General features: G+C 40.6%; 1 protein-coding gene across 1 annotated transcript in view; it reads right to left on the minus strand.

Moving 5' to 3' along the window:
* Positions 1-1,860, minus strand: part of LOC126457939 (uncharacterized) — a 422,121-nt gene extending 420,261 nt beyond the window's left edge. The window contains exon 1 of the mRNA XM_050094658.1: positions 1,264-1,860. Within this exon, the coding sequence (XP_049950615.1) occupies positions 1,264-1,418 (155 nt within the window). The 5' untranslated portion in view covers positions 1,419-1,860. The remainder of the gene's footprint in view (positions 1-1,263) is intronic.
* Between the last annotated feature and the right edge of the window lie 12,503 nt (positions 1,861-14,363).

Below are 14,363 nucleotides of genomic sequence, written 5' to 3' on the forward strand. Positions count from 1 at the left end.
TATGACCACAATTCAAATGATGAAGTGCTGACAAGAAGTGTTCTATGCAGCGTGCATAAAGTCACTGCTGAAAGAAGACATGCTTGCAGATCATGTTCTACTCCTGAAAGGTGGAAGAATTGCCAAATCAGAATTGATGTGGAACACAATGGATGGATACAGAAGTAAAAGACCTTATAATGTCTGGAAATGAACTTTTGCAAAGGATTTTCAATGTATGGACATGGACTGGGAAGAAGCTGAAAACCTGGCAGCTGATGGAGTTCATTGGACGAAACTTGTTGCCAACATTGGAGGAACTAACAGAGACTGTGCTACTTACCAATCATTAAATGAACTGCATATAATCATACACAAAAATAATCCATTTTAAATGTAGCATTATAACCCTACACCAATTTTATTCAAATCATGCAATTAACTTAACACATGCAACATCAAGTTAATAAAATGATGTTCATGAATGAAAATTTGTTATGCTCTTACAGATGTTAATTGTATTTGCTTTTAGAACACACTGAGGATTAAAGATACTTGGATGACAACCATTACTATTGAACTTTTCGTTCTCTTATGTCAAATGATCTGTTCTTTATTGTAGCATATATACTACTAGATTATGAAACAGATACGCGAGCCTAAATCACCCTTTGGATTACCACCTAACCACTATCAGTCTGTGGCTTTCGAGCCGTTTACCCATACCTGTTCAGTAGAATGTTAGAATGGTTCTCAATCTTCAAAGTAAATAAACACAATGATCACTGTTTACTTTAGAAGTTGTAACCAGCCTCATTAACTGAGTCATCAAACTGGCTTATTCTGTACAGATGATAGAAACCTGGATGATGCCAAGGAGACGAAGCAGAACGTTGCAGTTATGTAATAAACAAATGTCGTTCCCAGCGATTGTTTTCAAATTATGGAACATATTATTGGGATATAATGGGAGAGCGAGAAAAGATTTGGTAAGTACGTGCAGAAGGCACTAAAATGGCTTCACATCAAGCATAGCCTACTCACTGTTGACTGATGAAACACTGTCAACGTTAAATATGTTTGTTAAGCACCATCATAGTAAGCAACAGAATCCGTCTCACGGAACAGAATAACATTTAATGTGTTAATCAATGAACCGAGAACCATTCCTTCGTATTAGCACAAGCTACATCACACATTCGGAAAAAAAAAAATCCGTTGCCAAATTTCAACTGTCCAAGCTTTGCTATCTATTAAGAAATTTAATAATAAACAACCACGTACCCCATGACAAATGCGAGAAGCTGTCTCCTTCCAACCTCGTAACGGGTAGCAAGCCGTATGCTGCCCACAGAAACCAGTCGTTTCAGTTCGAAAAATTTGCGATCTGGACCACCAAGCTCGAATCTCTTCTCCATTGTGTCGTCTTGAGCTCTCATTTATTACTGTGTACAGGTTTTACACCATTCGACACCCCGCACGTACACAGCAGTAATAGTACACATAAATGCAAAATTATCGTGTTTTATTATTCTCATTCTAAGGGCACCATTCCGATTCAGTAACTAAGTAAGCGAAACTGGGACTCGAAACGTAAGTCTTACCCCCCCATTCGAAGTACTTATGTAATTTGAACGCCTTACGTCGCTCTTTCCGTGTTTGTTTACGATCTTAAATCATTGACCTTAATGAATAGTTGTACCACTCTTGCACCAAATTCATTTACTTTCCGTCAGTTTTTAGTTGAGATTCGACTACTAAAACCGTACTGTAATTCATGAAGTGAAGTACACTTATTGGACTGTTTTCGGTGACATTAAATTGTTTGTGTTCGGCAATTACGGTGTAAACACATTACAACAATACAAACACGCAACATGATAGTCCCAGTCAGCTGACACCACGGATAATCTCTTTGGCTGGCTGCAGTGTTCAGACACTACAAGTACAGCAGGCTGTACTTGTAGTTTGTGTGACGACTGACGAAGGAACTACCGGAAGCGCGAAGATGCTTAAATTCAATTTAAGAAGTTTGGAAGTGATTGCGATAACACTTGATGAAGAAGAAGAAATGCAGCGGAGGAGGATGTGGGTTAGAAATATGTTGAAACGCAGAGACGACGACGGAGAGTTCCATACACTATACAAGGAGCTGGAAGACGAGGAACAGTCCTTCTTCAAATATTTTAGAATGTCGAAACAGCAGTTTTTTTCTTGCTAAATAAGATCCAGTCCATGATTATAAAAGAGGACTCGAGGTTCAGACAGCCAATATCACCACGGCAGAAGGTGATGGTGCGTTTAAGGTAAAATCAGTTGGACATTTCCATGAATGTGTTTTTGCTGTCACTTCTGTTACATGCAGTTTGTTGTAAACTACCTGTATTAAACATATTTTGAAATTTTGTCACCACATAGACTTAAGTTACTGTACAGTTTTAGTTAATGCTATTCCACATGTGAAACTGTGAGCAAAATACAAGTAACTGCGTCTGTTTCTTTTTTTTCTCCACTCTGTGTATTAATACAGTTTTAGTTCTCAAGAAGTACTTTGCGAAAAACAAGTGGTGCACAATACCTCTTGTTGTCAGTTCATAAATTTTTGCCATTTGAACCAATATGGGATAGTTTCATGGATAAGGCCCACACTATACTTGATGTAACACTTGTTAACTCTGTGAAGGCCACTGTTACACTCGCTGAAGCTCCACCATCTGTCGTAGAAATTTGTCTGAGTTTGTAAATGAATGCTTTGGTTGGCCAAATGTAAAGAAACAGATACTTCTTCATACTTGTTACAAAAAGTTTTGCTATTGAAACAACTTTCTAGCTATAGGCCTTTCCATTGTGTATATATACAGGGTGGTCCATTGATAGTGACCGGGTCAAATATCTCACGAAATAAGCATCAAACGAAAAAACTACAAAGAACGAAACTCGTCTAGCTTGAACGGGGAAACCAGATGGCGCTGTGGTTGGCCCGCTTCATGGCGCTGCCATGGGTCAAACGGATATCAACTGCGTTTTTTAAATAGGAACCCCCATTTTTATTACATATTCGCGTAGTACGGAAATAAATATGAATGTTTTAGTTGGACCACTTTTTTCGCTTTGTGATAGATGGTGCTGTAATAGTCACAAACGTATAAGTACGTGGTATCACGTAACATTCCGCCAGTACGGACGGTATTTCCTTCGTGATACATTACCCGTGTTAAAATGGACTGTTTGCCAATTGCGGAAAAGGTCGATATCGTTTGATGTATGGCTATTGTAATCAAAGTGCCCACCGTACGTGTGCTATGTATGCTGCTCGGTATCCTGAACGATACCATCCAAGTATCCAGACCGTTCGCCAGATAGTTACGAAATTTAAGGAAACAGGAAGTGTTCAGCCACATGTGAAACGTCAACCACGACCTGCAACAAATGATGATGCCCAAGTAGGTGTTTTAGCTGCTGTCGCGGCTAATCCGCACATCAGTAGCAGACAAATTGCGCCAGAATCGTAAATCTCAAAAACGTCGGTGTCGAGAATGCTACATCAACATCGATTGCACCCGTACCATATTTATATGCACCAGGAATTGCATGGCGACGACTCTGAACGTCGTGTACAATTCTGCCACTGGGCACGAAAGAAATTACGGGACAATGGCAGATTTTTTGCATGCGTTCTATTTAGCGACGAAGCGTCATTCACCAACAGCGGTAACGTATACCGCCATAAAATGCACTATTGGACAAGTGGAACATCAGCGACCTTGGCGGGTTAATGTGTGGTGCGCCATTATGGGAGGAACGGTAACTGGTCCTCGTTTTATCGATGGCAATCTAAATGGTGCAATGTATGCTGATTTCCTTCGTAATGTTCTACCGATGTACCTACAAGATGTTTCACTGCATGACAGAATGGCGATATACTTCCAACATGATGGCTGTCTGGCACATAGCTCATGTGTGGTTGAAGAGCTATTGAATAGCATATTTCATGACAGATGGATTGGTCGTCGAAGTACCATACCATGGCCCGCACGTTCACCGGCTCTGACGTCCCTGGATTTCCTTCTGTGGGGAAAGTTGAAGAATATTTGCTATCGTGATCCACCGACAACGCCTGAGAAGATGCGTTAGAACATTGTCAATGCATGTGCGAACATTACAGAAGGTGGACTAATCCCTGTTGAGAGGAATGTCGTTACACGTTTTGCCAAATGCATTGAGGTAGACAGACATCATTTTGAGCATTTATTGCATTAATGTGGTATTACAGGTAGTCACACTGTAACAGTATGCGTTCTCAGAAATGATAAGTTCACAAAGGTACATGTATCACACTGGAACAACCGAAATAAAATGTTCAAACGTACTTACATTCTGTATTTTAATTTAAAAAACCTACTTGTTACCAACTCTTCATCTAAAATTGTGAGCCATATATTTGTGACTATTACACCGCAAGCTATGTTCCGAACATCCATCATGTTGGAAGTACATCGCCATTCTGTTATGCAGTGAAACATCTTGTAGTTACATCGGTAGAACATTACAAAGGAAATCAGCATACATTGCACCATTTAGATTGCCATTGATAAAACGGAGGCCAGTTACTCTTCCTCCCATAATGCCCGCACCACACATGAACCCGCCAAAGTCGCTGATGTTCCACTTGTCGCAGCCATCGTGGATTTTCCGTTGTCCAATAGTGAATTTTATTCCGATATACGTTACCACTGCTGGTGAATGACTCTTCGTCGCTAAATAGAATGCATGCAAAAAATCTGTCATCGTCCCGTAATTTCTCTTGTGCCCAGGGGCAGAACTGTCCACGACGTTTAAAGTCGTCGCCATGCAATTCCTGGTGCGTAGGAATATGGTACGGGTCCAATCGATGTTGATGTCGCATTCTCAACACCGACGTTTTTGAGATTCCCGATTATGGCGCAATTTGTCTGCTACTGATGTGCGAATTAGCCGCGACAGCAACTAAAACATCTACTTGGGCGTTATCATTTGTTGCAGGTCGTGGTTGACGTATCACATGTGGCTGAACACTTCCTGTTTCCTTAAATAACGTAACTATCTGGCGAACGGTACGGACACTTGGATGATGTCGTCCAGGATACCTAGCAGCATACATAGCACACGCCCATTGAGTATTTTGATTACAGTAGCCATATATCAACACGATATCGACCTTTTCCACAATTGATAAACGGTCCATTTTAACACAGGTAATGTATCACGAAGGAAATACCGTCCGCACTGGCGGAATGTTACGTGATACCACGTACTTATACGTTTGTGACTATTACAGCGCCATCTATCACAAAGCGAAAAAAGTGGTCCACCTAAAACATTCATATTTCTTTACGTACTACACGAATATGTAATAAAAATGGGGGTCCCTATTTAAAAAACGCAGTTGATATCCGTTTGACCTATGGCGGCGCCATGAAGCGGGCCGACCATAGCGCTATTTGGTTTCCCCCTTCAAGCTAGACGCGAGTTTCGTTCTTTGTAGTTTTTTCGTTTGATGCTTATTTCGTGGATTCTTGGATGTAATGTATTTGTCATACAGTGCAAGTGCACTATAGATAAACTGTGACAACAGATGGGAAGCATGGAACTTCAAAACTTTTGAAAGTTCAATTTGTATAGTAATGTACATGCATGTTATGTCATATATAGCAAATTATGAAAAGTTGTGTACATTGTAAGTTGTGCTAGATAAGTTTTCTATATGGCTGTTTATTCATGACTAATGTTTTTCAGGTACTTGGCAACTGGTGACTCCTTCCTGACAATGGCGTTCAGCTTCTGACTTGGACATTCAACTGTCCATTATATAGTGAAAGACGTCTGTCAGGTTATAATTGATACAATGCTGCCTGAAGCAATTCAACTCTGACAGGAGACTGGCAACACATAGCACAACAGTTTTGTGATGTCTGGAATTTTCCCAATCGTATAGGTCCAATTGATGGGAAACATATTGCTACTGTGGCTCCTCCAAAAAGTGGTTTCCAGCTTTTTAATTACAAACAAACATATTCTATAGTACTTCTTGCACTAGTTGATGCGAACTATAAGTTCGTAATCGTAGACATTGGGTCTTATGGTAATAATAGTGATGGGGGCAAATTTGCCCATTCTATGTTGGGGAAAGCCTTGGAACTTGGCAAATTGCAAGTGCCAGAAGATAAGAGACTTCCTGATACAGATGTTGCAGTGCCACATGTGATTGTTGGTGATAAAGCATCCCCATTAAAATATGATTTATTAAGACTGTATCCGAAAAATGCACAGAGCATAACTTAATCATAGCTAACACTTGGTTCAAGAATCATAAAAGAAGGTTGTATACATAGAACAATCCTGGAGATACTAGAAAGTATCAGATAGATTATATAATGGTAAGACAGAGATTTAGGAACCAGGTTTTAAATTGTAAGACATTTCCAGGGGCAGATGTGGACTCTGACTACGATCTGTTGGTTATGAACTGTAGATTAAAACTGAAGAAATTGCAAAAAGGTGGGAATTTAAGGAGATGGGACCTGGATAAACTGACTAGACCAGAGGTTGTACAGAGTTTCAGGGAGAGCATAAGGGAACAATTGACAAGCATGGGGGAAAGAAATACAGTAGAAGAAGAATGGGTAGCTTTGAGGGATGAAGTAGTGAAGGCAGCAGAGGATCAAGTAGGTAAAAAGACGAGGGCTAGTAGAAATCCTTGGGTGACAGAAGAAATATTGAATTTAATTGACGAAAGGAGAAAATATAAAAATGCAGTAAATGAAGTAGGCAAAAAGGAATACAAACGTCTCAAAAATGAGATCGACAGGAAGTGCAAAACGGCTAAGCAGGCATGGCTAGAGGACAAATGTAAGGATGTAGAGGCTTATCTCACTAGGAGTAAGATAGATACTGCCTACAGGAAAATTAAAGAGACCTTTGGAGAAAAGAGAACCACTTGTATGAATATCAAGAGCTCAGATGGAAACCCAGTTCTAAGCAAAGAAGGGAAAGCAGAAAGGTGGAAGGAGTATATAGAGGGTCTATACAAGGGCGATGTACTTGAGGACAATATTATGGAAAAGGAAGAGGATGTAGATGAAGATGAAATGGGAGATACGATACTGCGTGAAGAGTTTGACAGAGCACTGAAAGACCTGAGTCGAAACAAGGCCCTGTGGAGTAGACAACATTCCATTAGAACTACTGACAGCCTTGGGAGAGCCAGTCCTGACAAAACTCTACCATCTAGTGAGCAAAATGTATGAGACAGGCGAAATACCCTCAGACTTCAAGAAGAATATAATTCCAATACCAAAGAAAGCAAGTGTTGACAGATGTGAAAATTACCAAACAATCAGTTTAATAAGTCACAGCTGCAAAATACTAACACGAATTCTTTACGGACGAATGGAAAAACTGGTAGAAGCCGACCTCAGGGGAGATCAGTTTGGATTCCGTAGAAATGTTGGAACACATGAGGCAATACTGACCTTACGACTTATCTTAGAAGAAAGATTAAGGAAAGGCAAACCTACGTTTCTAGCATTTGTAGACTTCGAGAAAGCTTTTGACAATGTTGACTGGAATACTCTCTTTCAAATTCTGAAGGTAGCAGGGGTAAAATACAGGGAGCGAAAAGCTATTTACAATTTGTACAGAAACCAGATGACAGTTATAATAGTCGAGGGGCATGAAAGGGAAGCAGTGGTTGGGAGGGGAGTGAGACAGGGTTGTAGCCTCTCCCCAATCTTATTCAATCTGTATATTGAGCAGACAGTAAAGGAAACAAAAGAAAAATTCAGAGTAGGTATTAAAATCCATGGAGAAGAAATAAAAAGTTTGAGATTCACTGATGACATTGTAATTCTGTCAGAGGCAGCAAAGGATTTGGAAGAGCAATCGAACGGAATGGACAGTGTCTTGAAAGGAGGATATAAGATGAACATCAACAAAAGCAAAACGAGGATAATGGAATGTAGTCGAATTATGTCGGGTGACGCTGTGGAAATTAGATTAAGAAATGAGACACTTAAAGTAGTAAAGGAGTTTTGCTATTTGGGGAGCAAAATTACTGATGATGGTCGAAGTAGAGAAGATATAAAATGTAGACTGGCAATGGCAAGGAAAGCGTTTCTGAAGAAGAGAAATTTGTTAATATTGAGTATAGATTTAAGTGTCAGGATGTCGTTTCTGAAAGTATTTGTATGGAGTGTAGCCATGTATGGAAGTGAAACATGGACGATAAATAGTTTGGACAAGAAGAGAATAGAAGCTTTCGAAATGTGGTGCTAAAGAAGAATGCTGGAGATTAGATGGGTAGATCACATAATTAATGAGGAGGTATTGAATAGAATTGGGTTGAAGAGAAGTTTGTGGCACAACTTGACAAGAAGAAGGGACCGGTTGGTAGGACATGTTCTGAGGCATCAAGGGATCACAAATTTAGCATTGGAGAGCAGTGTGGAGGGTAAAATTTGTAGAGGGAGACCAAGAGATGAATACACTAAGCAGATTCAGAAGGATGTAGGTTGCAGTAAGTACTGGGAGATGAAGAAGCTTGCACAGGATAGAGTAGCATGGAGAGCTGCATGGAACCAGTCTCAGGACTGAAGACCACAACAACAACAACAACATCCGAAAAATCAAGCAAGTGGAGATATTATCATGACTGCTTGTAATGCCAGGCTATCCAGAGCTCGTGGAGTGTCTGAAAATGCGTTTGGGCAATTAGCTCAGAAATTTAGAATTATTTTAGGAGAATTAACACAGTGCCAGAGAATGTGGACAGGATAGTTATGACGACATGTATATTACATAACTATACAATTTGAAGCAGCAAATGGGACCCTCATGCTGCAGGAACTACGTGGAGAAGGTTGTTCCGCTACATCATCTGCTTTTATTGTGAGGGAACAGTTCAAAGATTTTTTAATTCCCCTACTGGTGGACTCCCATGGCAGTAATTTAAATTTGTGTTCAAAAAGTTTCCAAACAACTTCCTCTCTTTGTTTTTAAAAAAGTCTGTAATCCCACTGTATGTTACAGTGAGTGACTGCCTATGTTTCTGTGTAAATTATTTTTTACCTTTTTCCTAGGACCAGATCACTTTAAGTGCTCAGCTGTGAATAATTAAAGATAAAGTTTGGAGAAAAGGTCAGTCATGTTTTCAACCATTTAACACCCTGGTAGCTTCCTACTTCATTGGGACAGTGATAAATGAACAATAAAGAAATTGAAATAGTACAGTTTTGTGTTATAAGAGAAGCAGCTGTATGAATATCTAGAGCTCAGATGATAAACCAGTCCTAAGCAAAGAAGGGAATGCTGAAAGGGGGGAGGAATATATATAGTGTCTGTACAAGGGAGATGAACTTGGTTGGTTGGTTGAGTTGGGGGACAGGACAAAACAGCGAGGTCATTGGTCCCATTGCCTTAACGAAGGATAGGGAAGGAAGTCGGCCATGCCCTTTCAAAGGATCCATCCTGGCATTCGTCTGATGTGATTTAGGGAAATCGCAGAAAGCCTAAATCAGGAAGGCTGGACGCAGGTATGAACCATCGTCCTCCGAATGCTAGGGAGATGAACTTGAAAGTAATATTATAGAAAGGTATGTGGGTATTCATGAAGATGGCATGGGAAATACGATACTGCAAGAAGAATTTGACAAAACTCTGAAAGATGTAAGTCGAAACAAGGCCCTGGGAGTAGACGATATTCCTTCAGAACTACTGATAGTCTTGCGAGAGCCAGCCATGACAAAACTTTTCCATCCTGTGAGCAAGATAGATGAGACAGGCGAAATGCCCTCAGACGTCAGGAATAATGTAGTAATTCCAATTCCAAAGAAAGTAGGTGTTGACATTCGTGAAAATCACCAAACTATCTGTTCAGTAAGTCATGGCTGTAACTTACTAACACGAATCCCTTACAGAAGAATGGAGAAACTGGTAGAAGAAGACCACGGGGAAGATCAGTTTGGATTTGGAGAAACGCCGGAACATGTGAGCCAATACTGTCTCTACGATTTACCTCAGATGATAGGTTAAGGAAAGACATAGCTACATTTACAGTATTTGTAGCCTTAGAGAAAGCTTTTGACAATGCAGACTGGAATATTCTCTTTGAAATTCTGAAGGTAGCAGGGGTAAATACCGGAAGTGAAAGGTTATTTACAACCTGCACAGAAACCAGATGGCATTTAGAAGACTCGAGAGCATGAACGGGGAGGCAGTGGTTGAAAGGGGAGAGAGACAGGGCTGTGGCCTATCCCCGACGTTATTCAATCTGAACATTGAACAAGCAGTAAAGGAAACAAAAGAAAAATTTGGAATAGGAATTAAAATTCAGGGAAATGAAATAAAAACTTTGAGATTTGGCGATGACATTATAATTCTGTCAAAGACCGCAAAGGACTTGGAAGATCAGTTGAATGGAATGGACAGGGTTTTGACAAGCGGATATAAGATGAACGTCAACAAAAGCAAAACAAGTATAATGAAATGTTGTTGAATTAAATCAGGTGATGCTATGGCAATCAGATTAGGAAACGAGACGCTTAAAGTAGTAGATGAGTTTTGCTATTTGCGCAACAAAATAGTTGGTGCTGGCAGAAGTAGAGAGGATATAAAATGTAGACATGCATTGGCAAGAAAAGCATTTCTGAAGAAGAGAAGTCCGTTAATATCGAATATAGATTTAAGTGCTAGGAAATCTTTTCTGAAGCTATTCATGATACCAGTTTCTTTGGAATAAGGCTGGGCATCTCGGACATATTCCGAGTCGTGGCCACCTTTGTGCTCAGACTGCAAAGACTACCAAATCCACCGGTTAGTCCCTCAACTGTTAGGGGTAAAACTCAATGGGACCTGGGGCAAGTAAGGCCAGCAACCTGCTTCCCTGGTACTATAAATATGATGCTGGCAACAATCAGAGCAAAATGCCTCGGACCTTTGGAGGTGACGGAGTCCCACCTCTAATTGACAAACCAGGGGCTCCAAAGATATGACTCGGCAAACGAATGGTAACGAGATGGGGAGCTATTAATATCAATGGGGGCTACTCTGGGAAGAAGGTAGAGCTGGCAGAGGCTGCAAGTAAGATGGGGTTGGACGTTTTAGCTGTTAGTGACATTCGGGTAAGGGGTGAGAAAGAAGAGGAAGTGGGAGAATACAAGGTCTACCTGTCAGGAGTCAAAGCAGGAGTAGCACAATGGGGTGTAGGGCTTTTCATCAGGAAATAAATGGAACCCAGTGTAGTTGCAATAAGGTATGTAAACGAACGACTGATGTGGATAGATTTGACAGCGTCTAGCAAGAAAATTAGGATTGTGTCAGTATATTCGCATTGTGAGGGGACAGATCAAGATAAGATGGATAGTTTTTATGATGCACTCAGTGATATGGTTGTTAGAGTAAAGGACAAGGACAGTGTTCTGCTCATGGGTGAATTTAATGCCATGATTGGAAATCGAACAGAAGGGTATGGAAAGGTTATGGGTAAATTTGGAGAGGATATGGAGGCCAACAGGAACGGGAAACAGCTCTTGGTTTTCTGTGCCAGTATGGGCTTAGTAATCACAAACTCCATTTTTAAACATAAGAACATTCACCAGTATACTTGGGAAGGCAGGGGAACCAGATCTATCATTGACTATATAATAACAGATCAGCAATTCAGGAAGGCTGTGAGGGACATACGTGTATTCAGGGGATTCTTTGATGACACTGATCACTGTTTAATCTGCAGTGAAATTGGTATTGTGAGGCCGAAAGTGCAGGAGGTCAGGTCCATGTGTATGAGGATAAGAGTGGAGAAACTTCAGGATAAGGAAATCAGACACAAGTACATAACAGTGATCTCAGAAAGGTACCAGTTAGTTGAATGTAGTCAATTGCAGTCACTGGAAAAGGAATGGACAAGATACAGGGACACAGTACTAGAAGTGGCCAAAGAATGTCTTGGAACAGTAGTGTGTAAAGGTAGGATGAAGCAAACAGCTTGGTGGAATGACACAGTCAAGGCAGCCTGTAAAAGGAAAAAGAAGGCATATCAAAAATGGCTACATACTAGAACTCAGGTAGACAGAGAAAGTTATGTTGAAGAAAGAAACAAAGCCAAACAGATAATTGCAGCATCCAAGAAGAAATCTTGGGAAGACTTTGGAAACAGGTTGGAGACCTTGGGTCGAGCTGCTGGAAAACCATTCTGGAGTGTAATTAGCAGTCTTCGAACGGGAGGTAAGAAGGAAATGACAAATATTTTGGACAGGTCAGGAAAACTGCTGGTGAATCCTGTTGATGCCTTGGGCAGATGGAGGGAATATTTTGAAGAGTTGCTCAATGTAGGAGAAAATACGATCAGTAATGTTTCAGATTTCGATGTACAATGGGACAGGAATGCTGATGAAAATAGTAAATCATTTGAGGAAGTGGAGAAAATGGTCAGTAGATCGCAGTGCAATAAAGCGACTGGGGTGGATGAAATTAAGTCGTAACTCATCAAATACAGTGGAATGTCAGGTCTTAAATGGCTACACAGGATAATTGAAATGGCCTGGGAGTCGGGACAGGTTCCATCAGACTGGACGAAAGCAGTAACCACACCAATCTTTAAACATGGAAACAGAAAAGATTGTAACAACTACAGAGGTATCTCTTTGGTCAGCGTTGTGGGTAAAATCTTCTCAGGCATTGTTGAAAGGAAAGTGCGAGTATTAGTTGAGGACAAATTGGATGAAAATCAGTGTGGGTTTAGGCCTCTTAGAGGTTGTCAGGACCAGATCTTTAGCTTACGGCAAATAATGGAGAAGTGTTACGAGTGGAACAGGGAATTGTATTTATGTTTTATAGATCTAGAAAATGCATATGACCGGGTTCCTAGGAGGAAGTTATTTTCTGTTCTACGTGATTATGGAATAGGAGGCAAACTTTTGCAGGCAATTAAAGGTCTTTACATAGATAGTCAGGCAGCAGTTAGAGTTGATGGTAAATTGAGTTCATGGTTCACAGTAGTTTCAGGGGTAAGACAAGGCTGCAACCTGTCTCCACTGTTGTTCACATTATTTATGGATCATATGTTGAAAACAATAGACTGGCTGGGTGAGATTAAGATAGGTGAACACAAAATAAGCAGTCTCGCATATGCGGATGACTTAGTTGTGATGGCATATTCTACTGAAAGTTTGCAAAGTAATATTTCAGAGCTAGATCAGAAATGTAAGGACTATGGTATGAAGATTAGCATCTCCAAAACAAAAGTAATGTCAGTGGGAAAGAGATATAAACGGATTGAGTGCCAAATAGGAGGAACAAAGTTAGAACAGGTGGACGATTTCAAGTACTTAGGATGCATATTCTCCCAGGATGGCAACATAGTGAAAGAACTGGAAGCGAGGTGTAGCAAAGCTAATGCAGTGAGCGCTCAGCTACGATCTACTCTCTTCTGCAAGAAGGAAGTCAATACTAAGACTAAGTTATCTGTGCACCGTTCAATCTTTCGACCAACTTTGTTGTATGGGAGCGAAAGTTGGGTGGATTCAGGTTACCTTATCAATAAGGTTGAGGTTATGGATATGAAAGTAGCTAGGATGATTGCAGGTATTAGTAGATGGGAACAATGGCAGGAGGGTGTGCACAATGAGGAAATCAAAGAAAAACTGGGAATGAACTCTATAGATGTAGCAGTCAGGGCGAACAGGGTTAGATGGTGGGGTCATGTTACACGCATGGGAGAAGCAAGGTTACCCAAGAGACTCATGGGTTCAGCAGTAGAGGGTAGGAGGAGCCGGGGTAGACCAAGGAGAAGGTACCTGGATTCTGTTAAGAACGATTTTGAAGTAATAGGCTTAACATCAGAAGAGGCACCAATGTTAGCACTGAATAGGGGATCATGGAGGAATGTTATAAGGGGGACTATGCTCAAGACTGAACGCTGAAAGGCATAATCAGTCTCAAATGATGATGATGATGATGATTCATGTGGAGTGTGGCCATGTATGGAAGTGAAACTTGGACGATAAACAGTTTAGGTAAAAAGACAACAGAAGCTTTCGAAATGTGGTGCAAAAGAAGAATGCTGAAGATTAGATGGGTGGATCACATAACCAGTGAGGAAGTACCGAATAGAATTTGTAGCACAGCTTGACCAAACGAAGGGATCGGTTGATAAGACACATTCAGAGACGTCAAGGAATTAACAATTTAGTGTTTGAGGGAAGTGTGAGGGGTAAAAATCGTAGAGGGAGACCAATAGATGAATATAGCAAGCAGATTCAGAAAGATATAGGTTACATTACTTATTTGGAGATGAAGAGGCTCTCACAGGATAGAGTGGTATGATGAGCTGCATCAAACCAGTCTTCGGA

The sequence above is a fragment of the Schistocerca serialis genome, chromosome 2 (genome assembly GCF_023864345.2).
Source record: "Schistocerca serialis cubense isolate TAMUIC-IGC-003099 chromosome 2, iqSchSeri2.2, whole genome shotgun sequence".
Taxonomy (NCBI): Eukaryota; Metazoa; Arthropoda; class Insecta; order Orthoptera; family Acrididae; genus Schistocerca; species Schistocerca serialis.